The sequence below is a fragment of the Nycticebus coucang genome, chromosome 6 (assembly GCF_027406575.1).
Source record: "Nycticebus coucang isolate mNycCou1 chromosome 6, mNycCou1.pri, whole genome shotgun sequence".
NCBI lineage: Eukaryota > Metazoa > Chordata > Mammalia > Primates > Lorisidae > Nycticebus > Nycticebus coucang.
In genome coordinates, this window is record NC_069785.1 from 116,085,965 (window position 1) to 116,106,262 (window position 20,298).

Here is a 20,298-nt window from a genome sequence, read left to right on the forward strand (position 1 = left end):
TGATGTCTTGTACTCAAAAAGATGTAATAAGAATGTTGGTTCAAACATTCAGAAACAATTGATTAACATAAAACTAGATGGCAAGGTAAACTATAGAGAAAGCCCCTGATTGAGATCCAAAATAACATTATGGCACAAACAAGGAAGAAACAAGAAACAAACTAGTCAGGATTAAGAAACTGACAGAAAAAAAGCTTAAGACAATCATGATTTACAGAAAAAGAAGAAAGAAAATTAAAGCAAGTAGAAAAACAACAGATAAGAACAAATGGAAAGGGCAGCACCTGTGGCTCAGTGGGTAGAGCTCTGGCCCCATATACCAAGGGTGGCACATTCGAACCTGGCCCCAGCCAAACTGCAACAAAAAATAGCTGGGCGTTGTGGTGGGCGCATGTGGTCCCAGCTACTCAGGAGGCTGAGGCAAGAGAATCGCCTAAGCCCAGGAGTTGGAGGTAGCTGTGAGCTATGATGTCACAGCACTCTACCAAGGGCAATAAAAGGAGACTGTGTCTCAAAAAAACAAAAATATATATATATATATAGAAAAAAGGTCCAGCATAAAGACAATTGGCAGCCCTGAACTGAAGAAAATGTTTAAAGACAATATTGCTAAATGTTACTTTAAATCTACAACTCAGAAAAGCACAGTTTCAAAAAATTTTTTATAAAATGATTTACCAAAACATACTTCAAGTATAGAGAATGTGTTTTTCAGCCTGGTAGACAAAGGAAGTCACCTGAAGAAGTAAATGCACAGGTTTGCATAAGTGGCAGAGAGTTAGGAAAATCAATCTGGCCTCAGATTTTTCTAGACCAACATATAATGCTAGAATTGTGTGATATCCTTTTTTTTTTTAAGAGACAGAGTCTCACCTTATCACCCTCGGTAGAGTGCTGTAGCGTCACAGGTCACAGCAACCTCCAACTCCTGGGCTTAGGCGATTCTCTTGCCTCGGCCTCCAGAGTAGCTGGGACTACAGGCACCCACCACAATGCTGGCTAGTGATTTAGTTGCAGTTTGGCCTGGGTTCAAACCCACCACCCTCAGTATGTGGGGCCAGCACCCTAGCCACTGAGCCACAGGCACCACCCCAGAATTGTGTGATATCTTTAAAGCTACACGAAAAAGAAGGCATGGCCTAATGCTGTCCTTCAAGTATAAAAGAATTGAGATAATAACAAATAAATTCACAGAATATAGCACCCACGAGCCATTTGTGAAAGTTTAACAATAAAATCCACTCAAAGATGAACCATATTTTAAATGTAGAGATGACCACTGACTCCATTTAAATATAGAACTATAACAAATTATAGAAATATTTGTCTTGGGACAGTACATAAATGTTAAATGTTGCCATTAAAAATGGTGGGGCCCAGTGCTATGGATTACACCTGTAATCCCAGCACTTGTGGGATGCCAAGCTGGGAGGTTCACTTGAGCCAGGAGTTCAACACTAACCTGAGCAGCATACAAGACTGTGTCTCACAAAAAAAAAAAAAAAAAAAAAAAAACACAGGACAAGGAGAAACAATTAAGGATGTATGCAATTTCTACAACTGGTATAGTAACCAATAGTGTATAAAATTGGGGAATAGAATTTTAAAGACTGTTCTAGCTTCCTGATGATTTCCTTTTTTTCTTTAGTTCTAGAGAAAACTTAATAAAATACTTCTGGTAGAAAAGCTCAAAGATGTCTTAGTAATTCAGTTTCATTTTAGGAGTATTTTTGTTTTGCTAAGGTAAGTAAAATTACATTCAGACATTTAACAAGTAGCTCCTGTAGTGTGGTTTGTTTTTTTTTAATCAAATTGCTTGTCTTACATATACGTGAATTTACATAGGATGGCTGCCAAGATGGACACGTTAAAAAATGGTCATTCCTAGCTGGGTAACAGGGACTTTTTTTTTCTTGCTGGTGTGTTTTACTGCTTAGCTTGAATTCTTTATAATACATATCACTTTTGTAAACCAAGTCAATAATTTTTTTTTTTTTTTTTTGTGGTTTTTGGCCGGGGCTGGGTTTGAACCTGCTACCTCCGGCATATGGGACCGGTGCCCTACTCCTTGAGCCACAGGTGCCACCCAATAATTAATCTTTTGAAAGTCTTTGAAATAAACCAAATGTTTAAAAAAGACACATATAGAAAGAAATTTCTCAGTAAACAAGTAATTTTCAAAACAAGTTCTTCCTGGACTCGGGAAATGGAACAATTATAGCAGGTAATAAAGTAAAAGCCAAAATACTATATGTCAGGATCACTCTTCTACATTTTTTTTTTTTTTTTTGCAACAGAGTCTATGTTGCCCCTCAGTAGAGTGCCGTGGCATCACAGCTCACAGCAACCTCCAGCTCTTAGGCTTAGGTGATTCTCTTGCCTCAGCCTCCCGAGTAGCTGGGACTACAGGTGCCTGCCACAATGCCTGGCTATTTTTGGTTGTAGTTGTCATTGTTTGGCAGGCCCAGGCTGGATTCAAACCTGCCAGCTCTAGCGGCTGAGCCACAGGCAACAAGCCCACTCTTCTACTTTAAAAAACAAAGCAAATGAAACAAACTTTTAAAATTTTTCTTGCAACAAACTGAACTAGGAAGGTATTAAAAACACAGTACGTTTATTTAACTGTTACTTTTCACAGCACTGAATCTTATCACAGGTCAATATCTTCATTCTACTACTTTACTGGGTACATTCATCAGTAGCACATAAAACTTCATATAAAATCAAGTAAGAATTAAAGGTATAGCTAAGAACAGAGTCATGATCTGCGTGAGAGGATTCATCATTATGCACCCTAGTTCCTAATATGGTCATTTTTTTCTGTTTCGTGGGCCTCTCAACCTGAGACTCATTTTCATTTTAGAGAGAAAAAAGCCGCCCCTGTGAGCTCCCCCACCACACGCCCAGACTCTTCGTCATCGGTTGGCGTTGACCCAGTGGTACCTGTCCACCCGGCCCACTGCAGGCCTCTGACACTTAGGCTGCTTGTGCACAGCTTGAAAAGTACCTCCCAGGAGGCCCACACGGCCATCCGCCACATTCTTTTTGCGGGAAATTTGGAACCAAGATTGAAAGGGATGTTTCAAGTTTTCAACCTGGAAAAAATAAAAAATAAAGTATGAAGATTTCTAATAAGATAAAAACTAACTTATGAACCATAACTCAGAAGTTCAGTCTTTCAAAAAACACGAGGAGTACAAATGGATAGAAATGGAAGTAGATAACCACCTTTGGGAAATTCACTAGCACTTGGTGCAGGGTTAGGGGTAAAAAACAAGACACTGCATACACAATTCTTTAAGCCAACTAAAAATTTTAAGAATGCATTTATTCAAATTTGTGTATATTCTTGGGTCCTTCCCCCTTCCATCCTCACCCCCCACTCCTGCCAGCCCAATCCAAAGCTGAGGCCAACACCTAGAAATGCCCATGTCAAGCATCCAGTTGACTGATAACAGGTGTTTAATGGACCACACAAAACACCTTGCTGTAAAAGACAGAGTTGATTATAGATCTGGTTTACAGATGGAAGGCAAGCTTTCTAAGCATAGCGATAGAATTCAGGGCAAATATAGTTAAGTTTTCACTTAACCTAGTCAATAGCATCTTGAAAACTAACTTTAAGTGAAATGGAGGACAGCAGGTCCTCAGATGACCCTGTTTCATTATAATATTGAGAAAAACAGTTATTATATATTTTTATTTGAAATTGCTGTTTCCAAGTCTTCCAATAAAGTCTTCAGCATCATAAATAGAAATTGCTGTTCATGATGCTGAAGACTTACTGTATTTCTCTAGATAGTTTTGAACTATTATATGTAAAGAACTATATAGAACCCAGACACGCATAGTTATGAAACTAGAGCAGTGGTTCTCAACCTTCCTAATGTCATGGCCCTTTAATACAGTTCCTGTGGTTCACAACCCACAGGTTGAGAACCGCTGAACTGGAGGGAAAATATGTGCCAGTATTACGACAAAGGATTGAAATACTGACCTCAGGGGAGACTAAAATTACACATTAGGATGTCAAGTAATGAATGAGTGAAGAAGAGGAAATCCGTAAGACAGTGAGTGCTAAAATATTTGGACACATCGTGATTGAAGCATCTAATTTCAATAATACTATTTTAGATAGGTATCATTTTTATTAAATTCTGGCTTTTAAGTGAAAATAGCCAGAATGGTAAAGTGAGCACTTTTACATACAGCTAATGAGACTACAAAGAAATATCACTTTCTATATGGTCCTCTGGGCACATATTTAAAGCCAGTGACATATCCACACTCAATACAGGAGTAATTCCATGTCTGAGAAGCAAATCTCAAGAAATAACTTAAAATTCAGACATCACTGTATAAGTTATCAACTTTTTAAAAATGACAATGTGGGGGCGGCACCTGTGGCTCAAGGAGTAGGGCGCCGGTCCCATAGGCTGGAGGTGGCAGGTTCAAACCCAGCCCCGGCCAAAAAAAAAAAAAATGACAATGTGGGAACAATCTAGAATGTCTGCCAATAATAAAACTACAAAGGAAGCAAATGAATATTCAAATGCTAAAAATTTAATTGCTTTAACCTCTTATAAGTGATTAAGAAAACAAACAAGTATACACATACAAAATAACAGATTCTCCCTAGATCAGTGTTATTCTAACTATGTGTCACAAATGAATTTAGGTGCTTGAAATCAATTAAATTTAATTGGAAGTGACTCCTACTAAGGAAAAGTATTATTCTGTGAAACTTCTTATATATTCATATCTTTCAAGAGTTGTAGTTTTTTTTTTTTGTTTTTTTTTTTTTGTGATTTTTGGCCAGGGCTGGGTTTGAACCCACCACCTCCGGCATATGGGACCCGTGCCCTACTCCTTGAGCCACAGGCACCGCCCAAGAGTTGTAGTTTTTAAAAAAAGGTTTTTTAAAACTGCTGTAAAGGCAGGATTGACCTTTGACCTTTCCTCAATATTCCAAGTTTTCTATAAATGCCATATGATTTTTGATGGACCAAAAGAAAAGCCCACTAATCATAACACTTAATTCTCAATAAATCTAAGTGGAAAGAACCTATTGTGTGCCTTCAAATACTGTACTGTATTAAAAAAAGAAAAAATAGGACCACCGAAGATCGTATAGATCCTAAGAACTCAGCCAACTATAAGGAAAGCATGGGGCGTGTGTATGTATGAGACAGACAAAGCTTTGCCAGAATACTAAGATTGTGGGGTTTTTTCCTTTATGATTTTGTTCTTTCCATGTTGTTTGTTTACACTGAGCACATTCTTTTTAAATTAGAGAGCAGTATAGGGAAGAACTGGAACACACGTGACCTGATAAATGCTCTTCGGATTGCTGACTTTAGGAATGATGCGAAGTTCCTTGCTACCACTTTCTTCATCAGAGGAAGTGGCAGAGGAGTAGTCTAATGAGGCTCTATTAACAGCATAACTGATTTGTCGATATAGTTCCCATTCTTCACATCTGCCTCTAAAAGAAGCAATTGTAAATGGATGGTTTTTCTCACCATACCTAAGTAGGAAAAGAAATGTTAAGTATTAAAGACTCAACTTCATCCAAGTTTTATCTCTAATCTTTTAATACACTAACTTGCAAAACATTATTTTAAATAGGATAGGCCTAAAAATTTGAAGGACATTAGGACCTTCAGCTACTATACTGTTATAATGAGTGAGCATATTCCATAAGAGCCATTTTGGTTAATAGCTCAGAAAAAGACAATGATTAGTTTCTTTTGATTCAACTAATGGTCTAGAATTGCCCCATGGTTGGTATCTCCTCTCCCTTGCTGATACTGCCTATAATGCTTAAAGCTGCAAGTCTACAGTTTGCTATGGGGGCACTGATTAAAGTCACTCTTCAAAGATTCTGCAAAGTCTTTGGCTCCACACCTAATGGAAGTCTGTTATCTAACAGACGTTTGCATCTAAAATCTTAACCAAGAATATCCTTGCTATTAACCAAAGCTTTGGGGCATCAAAGGTGTACAGAGCTGACTAAGTAACCTGAGACTCCCAGGGGCCATGGAGCACACACACTGTGAGATTACTCACCTACAGCACACTTCAAAGGGATCTATCCATATGGTCATCTCCTTTGGAAGGCCCAGTTGAGAAAAATCCACATTACTCTCAGCACAAGCCTTTTCTAGAATGGGATCTTTATTCTGGTAGTTGTTTATCCTGATACACCTTTAAAAAAAAAAAAAGGAAAAAGAGATGAAGCTGTGACGCCAGGATTCAGCCCGAGAATCACACTGGGCATACTGCTCTAACAGGCACAGTCCCCACTCCACCCCCACCTGCCCCTAATCTGCCTCCACCCACTCCTACAAGCGAGAGTAAGACGTAACCAGCTTTCCATACAGTGCCTCAGAATGTGAGTTGCATCCTTAAGTCATATAATTAGTTCACCAGATATTCACAGCTCATCTTTCACAGCAAACACAAGTTAGAAATTGTTTAGTCCACTTCACATAAGGGGGTTTGCTCCATTGCTCTCATCTACGACATCTCATTTCAAGTCCACGGTCAAACAAATGAATAAAAAACTTCTTAGCAGATGCTCATTGCTTGCTTCCCTCCCTCTCCCACACCACTCCCTAACTCTCACCTGAAGCCTTGCCCTTTAGAAGGGCAATCAGAGTGCCAGTGACTTCTGTATGTTTCAAACAATATTGTCATCAGCTTTTCTGCAAAGTCTTCTATTTGCTGTTTATTCAATTTGTCATGTTTTTTCACCAATCTTGTGACAAAGAAAACTGCTGTTGCAATTTCATCTCTCATGATGCAAGAAAAATCTATAAGGAGACCTATAAGGAAACCATTGAAAGAAAGCAAGAATAAATTAAGTAGAAATAAGGGTTTAACTTACTATCAATATATATATGATTGCCACTGGGAAATTTTATAGACCTCAAGCTTAAGACAATTTTCTAGAAAGAAATCCTTAGTTTATTATTTATAAATAAACACAACACTATCAATAAAACAGCCATGAACTCCAATTCCTCAATTAGCTCATTTTTAAAGGTTTTCTAACACAAAATTTTTTTAACTTTAAAACACTTAAGAAATAAATGAAACATCATCGTGCAACTTAAGTGAAAAAAGATCCCAACGTGAGACAGTAAATTACACCAAGCACCACTTTTTAAATCATCATTTACAAACAGCAAAACATTTCAGAAGTAATTCTGAATCATATACATATTGATAATAAGTTAAACCCTTATTTCTACTTAATTTATTCTTGCTTCCTTTCAATGGTTTCCTTATAGGTCTCCTTATAGATTTTTCTTGCATCATGAGAGATGAAATTGCAACAGCAGTTTTCTTTGTCACAAGATTGGTGACAAAGAAGTAATTCTGAAATGTGGCTCCCAAGTTGCACACTTGAAGATTAATCGAGTATATATTATACTTACCAACAAAAGCTCTTTATCCCCACAAAAAGTGGACCAGAGTTAGAAGACCAACTTTATGCTTCCAACTCTTGCCCACACCTGTTTGTGAATCTTAGGCTGAAGTTTATATATGCCTGGGCCCTAAAGGCCAAGGGGGGTGGAGGGGGGGGGTGTTTCACCTGACACAGGTGCCGTCCATTAGGATAACCACAGAGCTTTTTCCAGCTCTCCATTAGATTGCTCCTTGGCATAAGGAGCAAAGTAGAAGGCTCATTAAAGTGTTTAAAATTTTTCAAAGTGGATTTGTGTATTTTGATATTAAAATCTTATCTTCATGACACAGAGGAAGAATCAAGCCTTCCTCGATAGCCTAATATTCTACATTCCAATAATTCCATTTTTAATTGTTAACATATTAAAGAATTTTGTCTTGGATCTTTTACAAAACCTAAGACAACTTTTTTGAACAGTCATCAGCTTTTCTGCCAAGTCTTCACTTTTTTTACCTAAATGTTTATTTGTAGAACAAATGAAAGAGATTGGTGTTTCTCTAGTTTTGCTAGTTCTCAAAGGGTGGATCAGTAACCACCTACCTGGTTTGAACTCACTGGGTTGCCTGTTTGAACGCAGATTCATCCTGGATCTGCTGGAACGATTTTTGTAAAGGTAAGGCCTGGGAATCAGTATTTAACAAGTTCCTCCCAGGTGATTCCTACACCCACTAACAGGTGAGAACCACACGCAACACCTGATCAACACACACGTAAGCCTTTAGCATCCAGGTTAATGGCATTCATTTTCTTCAATGACAAAGCATTTGCTCTCTTACAAGGAGGATGCTCCAGATACCAGTCAGTCTGCTTTCTACATGGAGCCAAATCTGCCTCTGATTTTATTTATTTTTTTTTTTGAGACACTTTCTGACTCAGTTGCCCTGGGTAGAGTGCAGTGGCCACACAGCTCACAGCAACCTCAAACTCTAGGTCTCGAGCAATCTCTTGCTTCAGCCTCCCAAATAGTTGGAACTACAGGTGTACACCACTACATCAGGCTGGTCTTGAACTCCAGAGGTTAAGCAATCAGCCAGCCTTGGCCTCCCAGAGTGGTAGGATTACAAGCACGAGCCTCTCACCCAGCCCCTACTTCTGATTTTCTATATATGCAGCCTAGTTTTTCCCTCTGGAACAATAGAGATTACATCTACCACCAAATGATGATGTAGCAATTCAGCCTCCCCTGGGTCATCTCTCTCTCTCTTTTTTTTTTTTTTTTTTTGCAATTTTTGGCCGGGGCTGGGTTTGAACCTGCCACCCCCGGCATATGGGGCCGGTGCCCCCCCCACCCTCGAGTCATCTCTTTATAGAACCTAAATATTCTCAGCTTTTTAGCAGTTCTTCCTATAGACACATTACTCAGCTCACCTGTTGGCTACTCACATCCAGATGAGTTCCAGGTGCGTGAGTAATCCTAAAAAGTGTGGGGCTCAGGGCAACGCCTGTGGTTCAGTGGGTAAGGTGCCAGCCCCATGTACCGAGGGTGGCGGGTTCAAACCCGGCCCTGGCCAAACTGCAACAAAAAAATAGCCGGGCATTGTGGCGGGCGCCTGTAGTCCCAGCTACTGGGGAGGCTGAGGCAAGAGAATCGCCTAAGCCCACAAGTTGGAGGTTGCTGTGAGCTGTGTGATGCCATGGCACTCTACTGAGGGCGATAAAGTGAGACTCTGTCTACAAAAAAAAAAGTAAAAAGTGTGGGGCTCAGACTTGCATGCACTGCCCCAGGACTGCCCCACCCACAAAGAGCAGTGTGGGACCATGGCCTCCCTTGCTCTGAATGCTGCCTTGCCACCTCAGCCTCAGGTGGCAATTCACCTTGTCCACAGGGGCATCATATCACTTGTCACGGTCAACTCTTTTTCACTAATGCTATCATTTTGTCACATCTTTCTCTTCCTGAGTAGCATAATGTTTAAGAATATAGGCCTGGGCCGGGCACGGTGCCTCATGCCTGTAAACCCAGCACTCTGGGAGGCTGAGGTGAGTGGATAACTTGAGCTCATGAATTCGAGACCAGTCTGAGCAAAAGTGAGACCCTGTCTCTACTAAAAATAGAAAAACTGAGGCAAGAGGATTGCTTGAGCCCAAGAGTTAGAGGTTGCTGTGAGCTATGATGCCACAGCACTCTACCCAGGGCTACAGCTTGAGACTCTGACTCAAAAAAAAAAAAAAAAAAATATATATATATATGGGCCTTGGAGTCAGACAGACCTGGCAGTAAAGTGCAATTCACTATGCTTAACCTTGGGCAAATTTCCTGTTTGTTAAAGGGGAGGGACAACAGCGACCTCAGGAGTTGTTGTCAAGATAACTTTACCTAACAAACATGATCATTTTACCCTCATATCAGTCTGAAATTAAAAAAAAAAAAAACTACACAGTTAAAATGTATGCCTTTCAATACATGTACATATAACCTCATAAAATAAAAGAGCTAAAAATAATAAAGTAGGGGATGAGGAATGGGTTGAAATGTAGTCGGGGTGGGGGTAGATTACAATAGATAAAGTATTATAGCACTTGGTCTTGAACCTACAGGGTGGCCAGTACAGCAGAGTAGTTAAGAAATCAGCTATAAAATCAACATTGTGGCATCAAATCCCAGTCCTGTAGCTTACTAGAAATCTAGAGAAGTTTCTCAACCTCTCTAGTCTTCGAGATCTGCATCTGTAAAAAAGGGGGTAAGAAAGGTACTACTGGCCAGGCTCACACCTGTAACCCTAGCACTCTGGGAGGCCTGAGCTCAGGAGTTCAAGACCACCCGGAGCAGGAGCAAGAGCAAGACCCCCATCTCTGCCAAAAATAGAAAAGCTAGCCAGGTGTCATGGTGGGCACCTGTAGTCCCAGCTACTTGAGAGGCTGAGGCCAGGGGATCACTTGAGGCCAAGAGTTTGCGGTCGCTATAAGCTTTGATGGCCTGGCACTCTACCCTGGGTGATGGACTGAGACTGTGTCAAAAAAAAAAAAAAAAGAAGAAGAAAAGAAAAAGAGAAAAAGAAATGGACCTACGAATGCTTTGGACTTAGACTGCTGCCTTTAGACGTACCTCAATTTGTGGGGCCTAGCAAGTTATTTAACTCTCTGTGCCTTAATTTCCTTATTTTTATAAAAGAGATACGCTACCAGTGCCCACTATTTACGGTTGTTATGAGAAGTGTAAAATGCCTAGAACAGCACCTGGTACTCAGTAAGTGCTCCATAAATAGATTAGGGTAATACAAATTCTTAACGTCAATGTTGTTATCACTACTAGTACTAGACTACCGCTTTTGTCTCCCGGGGTTCTTGCCCAGATTAAATTATAAAATTATACAAAGCAGTTAACAGAGTGCCTGGAATAAAGTGCTCAAAAAGTGGTGGCCTTTCTTATTGGTAAGCATAAATAAATAATTTTATTTTTATCATTTTATTATAAATCCTGTCTAATGCTGTGTAGGTTAAGTAGAGTATAAAACTACAACACTACAGCTAAATGTATCATATTTCATTAGATCATAGCTGTAGAGAGGGGATGGATATTCCAATTACCTGGATCTGATCATTGTACATTGTATACAGGTAGCAATAGCATACGTACCCCTAGAATACGTAAACTATCAAAATTTTTCAAAGACACTTGAAATGGATGGCTGAATGTCTCGATATCTAAGAATGATACTATTTAAGATTGAATTACAGTTAGTTCAGTTCAATTCAGTAATATTTAAATGCCTATTATATACTCAGAACAAATAAATAAAAAACTTTCCTTACTTTCCATGTCCCCAGTATCTTAATGATTTCAGCTGTCCATGATACATTTCTCATTTGTAGGGGTTCCCAAACTGCTGCACGTTGGAATCATCCTTGGGATATGGATGCCTGCCTGCTACCTCTAAACCCAGCCATTCTGACAACCTGGAAATCAGAATTTTACAAAACTCCCCAAGTGATTCTAATGTGCAGCAAAAGTAGAAATCATTAAGACAGGTATTTCCTACCTATCAAGATTTTAAAATCATTTCACACTTTTGATTGCTTAATAATGCCTTAAGCTTAACAGAGCACATTATGACAAATTTACATAATTCATTCTCATTTTTCTAGCCATTCACTGGAATAACTTTTGCAAAGATTATTTTTTAAACATATGTTAAAAGGGACAAAAGTGAAAACCTGGACAATTCCCCACCTATTGCTGAAATAGAATTTGCTTCTGAACTAAAGGCAACATACACATTAGCAAATACATACACTTTTCCTTTCTAAATGGTCTGTTTGCATTCACAGTATTAAAGTGGTGCCATGTTTAATAATTCTTTCTTTACTTCACCTTCCGGGATGACATACCGTTCTACTGCACTTTGAGTTGGTGAAGCACATTAGCTGATGAGGTCTTAAACCCTTTCCTAACATTATTTTTCTGCAACAGGCCCAGGCAGGCCTCGGAAGTTATGAATACAACAGTAGAATAACAATGTACTTAGATTTCAGGAGAGAACAATCAAATAGAAACTAAATATCACGCAAGATTTCCTCTGGTTACCTGTGTTTCATGACTTTAACACTTTATTTAAATCACCACCTTTATGGTACTGACAATTACACCCTCTGTTTTAATTAACATTCACTCAGAGACTATTCACTGCCCACCTATTACACAGACACTAAGTGTTGTGGGTGGGGATGGGGTAAAAAGAAAAACAAAATTCACCTTTCCCTTTAAGAGGCTTATAATCTAGAGGAGGAAATTAAATGTGTACACAAGTGGCTACTTGGATGCAGAGTTTGACATATGGGATGCTCAAAATTAACTCCAAGTGTTAAGCACCTGTAACCAAGAGATTAACGTTATCATTAAAAGAATTAAGGAGTTCAGTGGAAAAGCCAGGGTAAAATGGTGATTAATTCAAATTGAGGTACACTGAGTTTTCAATGGCATTAAATACCCAAGTGGTCATGTCCACTGAAAGGGTGTTCGAATCCAGCAGAAAGTCCAACCTGGGCTAGGCCTAAGCCAATCTCAGATTTAAGTAGAAAGACATAAACAACTCTCCCAGCAATCTTGGATGATGTCCAAAATTCTCGATATAAGACATTTATTCCTTTGCTTACAACATTGTCCTTCAGGGATTTCTTTTTGAAAATGTTAGGGAAGTTATTCACAGTGGAACAACAGGATGGTGTTCTGTTTGGGTGAGGGGATTCAGCTCTGGGTGAGGCCATGTGGAATGAGGGAGAACAGCATAGATATAGTTTACCTTCTTATTACACCTCTAACAGAATCAAATGGTATAAAAACACAATAATGACTGAAATGACTCTGTGCAAGTCACAGTTTCTACAACTGCATTTCCTCATTGAGAATGAGGGAATTCAGGGAGATCACTAAGGTAGAATCAAACCCCAAAGCTCATCAATAAAGGTAAACCTTGAAAATCTGGTTTCGGTTTGTCTTCTTGGTTTCAAACTTTACCTATACAACTAAAATACTTCTGCTCATAGAAGTTTAGAAACAGACAAAGAAATTTTAAAATCTCATCTCAATTGAATACTAAATTTGCCAGACTTGTGATGTAATAATCAATCTTACACTAGGCCCAATTTGATTTCTTTAGTTCCCCTTCCTTGAACTACAAGTTACTTCCCTAGGTTCCTTCGCTTATTCATTTGCAAATGAATGTCTTTGCTAATGAGGTGAAACATACTGTTTTAGCAACATTCCACTTCTAAAAGAAAGTGTATTCTTTTGGTAACAGCAAGAAAGTAGCGCCATTTTATAAGAATGAACTGATTCTACCATCCACAAGTAAACTCAATCCCATTATGGTCAAATCACATATAAAGAAAGTTAGATTAATTGCTGAAAGAAAATTGCATATCCCAAAATGTTACCTAATAAAAATCTACAGCTATGCGATGTTGATGTAACCCCCAAAAGAAAAAAGTTTAATGTGGCTTAATCTCCTGAGTGAAACTTATTTACTGATAAACTAAATGAATCTTAAACTATGCTCTATGACGCTTCTTTTTTGCAAAGTTACTATGGGAGTGTTTTTGCTACAAGCCTTTGTCCTGTGTTGTCTTTTCCGTGTGCATTACTGAGCATTCACAAAGGAAGGGGCAAAGATATTACACATCTACCCAATGTTTCAAGTTACAAACCAAGATAATCCATGAAAAATAATTCAGAATCTAAGAAAACGTTTGTTTGCATAGCACTCTCCACCAGCAATTTTCAACCAGTGTGCTGCAAAAATTTTTTTAAATTATTAAATTATTTTCAAAAGGAGTTCAAAGCACAGTAAATACATTCTTCTTTTTGATTTTTTATATTAACCCAATTTAAGTGTGCAAAGTTTAACTATAGGTTCAAGTGTGCCATAGATAAAAAACGGTTGGAAAATACTGCTGTAAAGGGTGGCGGCTCAAGCCTGTAATCCCAGCTCTCTGGGAGGCCCAGGCGGGCAGATTGCTTGAGCTCAGGAAGTTGGAGAGCAGCCTGAGCTAGAGCAAAACTCTGCCTCTAAAAAAAATAGCTGCGCATGTGGTGAGTGTCTGTAGTCCCAGCTACTCGGTAGGCAGGCTGAGGTAAGCAGATGACTTGAGCCCAAGAGTTGAGGTTGCTGTGAGCTTGGAAGCCAGGACACTTAACCCCAGGGCATTTGAGTGAGACTCTGACTCAAAACAAACAAAAACAAAAGCCTGCTCTATACCATTATAATAAAATGTTGAATTCAAAGTACAATTAGAGCATAAGAAAATAATTCTCTCTTACTAATGACAGATACTAATTGTAGATGACTATATTAAGTGCAAAAGAGATTAGAGATGAGAAGGGATCAAATGGCCTAAAGGCCCCAAGGAAGATTTTACCCAGGAAGTAAGAGTGCTTGAGATTTCAACAAATTATAGATGAGCTAAGCGGGGAGGACAAGATAAACTCCTCTATTTCCTCTACATCCAAGGAGTGTATTTCAAGGAAATTGTATAGCTAATTAATTAATTAATATAGTTATCTTAATTATAATATATAATACAAAGAATATATTGGGGTGGGGGAAAGGTTTACATTCCAAATGAAGTTGGTGGAAGTAAAAACAAGAATAAATGGAGATAGCATGATGCTTACAAGAATGGCATCAAATATTTTCATTCTTGCAAATGAAATAACAGAATAATCAGTCCATTTTCTCCTTTGGCTTCACAGAACATACGCTAGAGCTCTTAAAGAGAATAAACTTTCTTCAATCGACCATCCAAACTACTAGCAAGGTGTACTGAAACCTTAAATTACTGTGAACCTTTAAAATCTACCTGCAGTTTTTCTGAGTAATGAAAGAGGCTGATTCCCGGTGGGCAGACTCCAGGAAAGTGAATCCGTTCAGTTCTAGCCTGGAAAAGGACATTGGTCACTGACTCAATAAATAAAGAACATTCTTATGGAACCAATCCCATCATATGCTGTCCTGTGGCTGATTCTACTGACCAGACCTTATGATGTTGGGGTGCTGATGAAGCAGTTTCTTCTGAGTTTATCTGTATAAAGGACCCTGTTTAAGACAGTGAGAGGCCTCTCTTCTGCTGCTGCTGGTGGGCTAACCCCTCTCAAAATTTATTTCCTCCTGGAGCCTCTGAAGAGGAGAGGGATCCTCTCAGATTTGGTCCTGAATCTTCTGTTTTCCTCACTCTGTTTTCAATTCACCTATTCTGGCACCTTGGCTGAACCACAGCAGGTGCTGGCAACTCAAGCAAGAATAAGCTCACGTAACCGCCTTGGAGAACCTGTTTGTCCGCGTGACCTCAACATCACAGCTTCACAACCTGCTGCCTTGTCTCAGTTCTGGTCTCGTCCCAGAGTTCCACTCCACCACAATATTCTTCATTTCCCAAAACTAAACTAAATGAGACTCAAAATCGTACTTACTCTCTGATTGGATGTGCCCCCTCAACACTTCTACTTGAGGTGGAAATCTGGAAGTTGACCTTGTCTCTCTCTTCACTCAAACCAGTCACCAAGTCCTGTGAAGTTTCCCTTGCAAAGTCTATCTCATTCATCCCATCTTTTCTACATCACTTCATATCCAGACTTGGTAAAAATAATCTCCTCTGTCTCTCTCTCTTCTAATCTATGCTACTTAATTAATCTTCACACAATAGCACAGTGTACACCGCGAGGGCCCCTCCATCAGAATGAGATGAGCCCTCCCTGGGCTAACCTTTACAGTCCACCCTGGTTCATCCCGCTTACCTGCTTCTCTAATCTTATTTCTTCATTGGTCTTCCAGCTGGCCACGTATATCACAGTCTTCATGAATTTGTTTATGTTTCTCCTTCACAAATAGCTCCTGCTCCCAGAAACATCCCCTCTTTGTCTATGTTGCACTTTTCCTTCTAGACTCAGCTGGATTCCATCTTTTCCACATAGCCTTTTCTGTTTCCAAAATTTGATAATTTTTCTCTTCTTTTTTCTAAATGTTGGCGATAATAAAGCTTACATTAGTCATCAGGATTCCTAAAGCACTTTTTAATATAGCCATCTTGATAGTAATACATTATAATTACTTATAACAGAAACAGAATAGATAATGTAAACACGTATCTTAACATCTTAATAATATTAAATATTGTATTCATATTAACTTATACACAGTAGAACCTACATAGTTGACCACTACACTGCATGGACCACTTCCTTAGATTGACCTAATTTTCATAGACCAGAAATGCACCACATGTAGGTATCAGCATAATAGGCCTAGTTCCTTATGTCGACTACCTCTGTATGTTGACCAGTTTGGTATAGTCCCCTGGGTGGTCAACTTACAGTGGTTCTCCTATATTTGTATTATATATTGTATTTATTTTACTACATAATATATATACAGAATATATATTATTTGTATTGTATATTATAATTAAGATAACTATATTAATTAATTACTTAGCTATACAAATTGTCTATCTCACCATATAAATCTCTAGAGATTCTGTTCTCTTAAGTTGGAAAACATGCAATGTGTTTGCCCCTACTGTTGAGGCCATAACTAAGAGCTCCAGCAACTTTAAAAGCCTATTTTGTTAGATTATTTGTGAGTTACTTAAAAGACAGATTAGTTCAACATTTCTCTATGGAAAGTAACTGGCATTGATCAATCAATAAATATAAACACTCCTCTCTCATTAGAGTATAATGAAATGGAACCAGAAATACAGAATTATAAAAACTGCTGGCAGTTCATTGTAGCTCAAAAGAAAATATCCTCTAATAAATAGATTATTGATTTTTTTTTTTTTTTTAGTACTTCAAAGGCACTAAATTGACTTCAGTTTAGTCTTGGTCAACACACAAACTAATCCCTGAGTATACTATCATGAATGTTAATACGATAATCTGACATGTATTGCTCTATGTAAAAACAAAAATATGGTTTTCTATTTCCCAAGAGAAAATACACATTTAACAAGCAGGTTTAAAAAGAAGCTGTTAAATTCAGTAATTTCTAATCAGTCTGATTCTTCACTTCTTCCCTTGACAACATTCCTCAAAAGCTGCAGGGGAGAGGAAATGTGCAGATGATATGTTTGCACGGTGGGGAAGGGAAGGAGTATTTTGTCTCCTCCTTTTGTAATTCCCAATTCCCATCACTCTAATCTTCTGTGATTTGTAAATTAAGCCAATATAAATTTGCCAGAGCTAAAGCAGAAGGCATTTGGTTTTCTGTATTCTTCTTAGCTTCTTCCTGATCACCAATCTCACCTCCTCTCCTCAGAGTTCCTTTCCTATCTCCCTATCACCAAAAATCCAGACATTAAAACAATAAACAATTCCCCTGAAAGGTACCTTCCTGGTGCTGTCTAAAACAAATGCAATCTTCTGTTTGGGCATTTAAACACCACAAGCATTCTTACTTAGATTAAATCATGGGTCTCCCTGGTCTCCAGGCATGCCTAGACATGAACCATAAAGAGAATGAGATCCTTGGAGTTTCTCTAGTAACTGCAAGCCAGATCAACAGCAACCTTAAGAACGGCATTTTTTTTTTCCAAATAGAAGTAGGCCACACACATTTTTTTGTCAAGATTTAACTTTTTTTGTTGTACTACATACAAAAATAAACTGCATTTTCAGAAAATTATTTCAGTAGATGCTGCATCTTCATGACTTTTATATTTGACTTTTCCTTACTTTTTATGACCTCGGAAGAAAGTTTTTGAAAACTAATTTTCAAGGCATCTAATGCAACATGGATGGCAGCAATCCAGCTGAGGTAAGAACTTTGAGATGCAAATAATAATCATAAAAGATCAATTGGGAGGAAGAACTAAATATGGCATTAGCTAAAAAACGACTAACAATCTGAAAGAACAAAATTGTTTTTATGTGCTAACCAAGATTTATAAGTCTGCATATTGTTAATGGCATGGAGGTTTTTTTTATTTGCGCATGCATATTTAAATACATGTGAATGATTTATGTAACAGTGCTACAACACTGTGCCTTTCCCAAAGCTAGGCTGAATACAAGATAGTTGTAAATGACCCATCTTTTATAATTTAATGTTATAAGTTAATTTTTATAATTAAAATTTTTGTACTGTGCATTTGATACTTCACTTTGGTTTTCTTCATTTTGGTTATTTTCAGAACAAAATATGCACAGGGCAAAAAAAAGTGCTATTTTTCATATGGCTAGATAACACTATAATTTAAACATCCTTGGGAAGTTCTTTGGGTGTTTTAAGAGCAAGAGTTTGGAATTTGTGTTTAATGATTCAGATTATCTGCCCCTATTCATGTTACTAGTGGCATCTATAAGACCACTTTGCTGGTTTTAGAGAATCCATCTTTGGCTGGAAAGTTTTCTTTTGTGGAAAATTATTGAGAACTAAGCCTTTCTGGTCAATGATGAGTGCTCCCCCTGGGTCCGTGAAGACCATATTTTACTCGTACTTCCAAATGAGTTCCATAAATTGAAGATAAGGAGGATGTTCCTGCCCTCTCCTGTTTCATTCATAAAGGAAAAGGAGTATGGGAAAGAATGATCAGTAGAGAGCGCCCAGTAATCCTCGGTAGCTGTTCCCTTTGGCCAACCTACCCCCAAAGCACACGAACACATCTACATCATCAGACTGGAACCGTGACAATGGAAAAATGTAACTGTCACAAGTCACTGTTTTTCTGGCTTCCACAGGCCTCCCTCACCCTGAATATCCAAATTTAATCTTGCCTCCAGGATCCACTCCAGCCTGACTTCTGTGAACCTTCCTGGACCTACTTCTTACAGCTCTCATTGACAGCCCTCCTTCTCTATCAGTAAAGTCTACTAAGTTTAGTAATTTATTATACTCCGTCTTGAATGGTAAACATCGTGTGTTTACTTCGTGTAACCATGTAGATTGTGTGAAAGGTGGAAGGAGAGACCTTAGGTTATTAACATACAGCCGGGTTTAACTATGTGCTGGAAGTAGAACTAATTTTGCCTAAGGTGGACCTTGGGAGTACCAAACTGTGGCCTTGACCCAAGAGGACCGCCACGCTTTGACCTAACAAGCTGACTAGCTTGTTATTTGACTGTAAGATCCAACCTTCACCTCACGGCATGGCCCTCAAGGAGTATTAGGGTGCAAAATGGGCCTCTCCAAGGCAGTCCTCCTCCATGTCAGAGACTACCCAGGCCTACCTCCATTTATAAAACTCAAACCTACAATTTGAGGTACCTGAGAGCCTGTTTTCCCAGGAAGGAATGGGAATGACAACTCGGTGGGTTTGTAGGTTTCTTGGGGAACCGGGCAGGGGATGATCTCTGTACCCCTCCTGTTATCCCAGGAAGAGAAACTGCTCAAGAATCTGTGCTGCTGCTGCTGGGCCTCTTCCCTGGAGGCCCTACGGGCCGCCCACAGCCCCTTCTCGCAATTTCCTCCCCTCCCCCACGGTGCCCCTCCCCCACCGCCCCGTCGCGCGCGCGCCCCGCCCCCTCGGCCCGCGGGGTTCCAAGGGCGGTTGGGCAGCCACGGCCACGGTCATTCGGCCACTCGGAGCTGCGGGGCGCACGGGGTTGGCTGAGCCTCCCCTAGGATTTGGGCCGAGAACTGAAGAGAAGTTTCCTGAGGCGGGTCGGGCAAGGAGAGGGAAGTGGGAGCTGGGTCCGGGAAAGGAATCTGCGCTGGGGGTCCCGCGAGGTGCGGGCGCCTGCGGAGAAAGGGGAGGCTAAGCGCTCCCGGGGGTCACCTGGGGTCAGGGGCGCGGCTCACCCACTTAGAGCGCCCCGCGGGTCCGGAGGTGTCCTCGGGGACCCTGGCCTCGGCCTCGCGCCCAGACACTGTCGGGCGTCGCCCCAGGAAAAGCGGAGGGCCGAGGTGGGCCCCGACCCCGCGGCCCGCCCGCTCGGGCACACCGAGTCGGCGCTGCGGACCGTCGGGGAGCTGCAGCCGCGGGCGCCCGGTGCTCGGTTTGTAGGCAGTGTAATTAGCTGATTGTACTGTGCTGCTTACAATCACTAACTCCACTGCCATCAAAACAAGACACAGCGTCACCCCCGCGCGGCCGGGAGGACACGCGGCTCCGGCGCCCGCAGCCTGGGAGCCGAGAAGCCTGCGCCCGACTCCGCGAGCTGGTTGTGGAAGTGCCAGGAAACCCTCGGAAATCGTTAGCTACCTCAGGGAGCAAAAGATGAAACAATCTCGTGCCAGGAAAGCGAAATGCCTGAAGTTCAGTGGCATTAAGACAGAAAGACATGGAAAGTGCTTGCAGAAAATCCCCTTGTAACGGTTAATTCTGTGTGCTGTGATTCACTTTGCCTATTTTTTCATTATTTAGTGGAGTATTCACCAAGCCAGCAACTA

General features: G+C 40.0%; 1 protein-coding gene across 1 annotated transcript; it reads right to left on the reverse strand.

Annotated features, from left to right (window-relative positions):
- Positions 1-2,595: 2,595 nt before the first annotated feature.
- On the reverse strand, positions 2,596-19,854 carry BTG4 (BTG anti-proliferation factor 4). Its single transcript, XM_053594715.1, has 6 exons — positions 19,708-19,854; positions 15,705-15,924; positions 6,629-6,827; positions 6,070-6,207; positions 5,329-5,527; positions 2,596-3,095 (listed from the first exon to the last, which is right to left on the reverse strand). Exons 3-6 carry the CDS (start codon positions 6,799-6,801, stop codon positions 2,916-2,918), a joined length of 690 nt encoding a protein of 229 aa, XP_053450690.1. The 5' UTR covers positions 6,802-6,827; positions 15,705-15,924; positions 19,708-19,854; the 3' UTR covers positions 2,596-2,915.
- Positions 19,855-20,298: the final 444 nt, after the last annotated feature.

What these genes read in the sequence shown, in the direction of transcription:
- BTG4 (XM_053594715.1), bottom strand. Translation starts at nt 6,801, where the DNA reads ATGAGAGATGAAATTGCAACAGCAGTTTTCTTTGTCACAAGATTGGTG. An exon ending in CCCTTTGAAGTGTGCTGTAG is followed by an intron (nt 5,528 to 6,069) that starts GTGAGTAATCTC and finishes TTTCCTACTTAG; the next exon opens with GTATGGTGAGAAAAACCATC. An exon ending in ATCCGAAGAGCATTTATCAG is followed by an intron (nt 3,096 to 5,328) that starts GTCACGTGTGTT and finishes TATTTTTTCCAG; the next exon opens with GTTGAAAACTTGAAACATCC.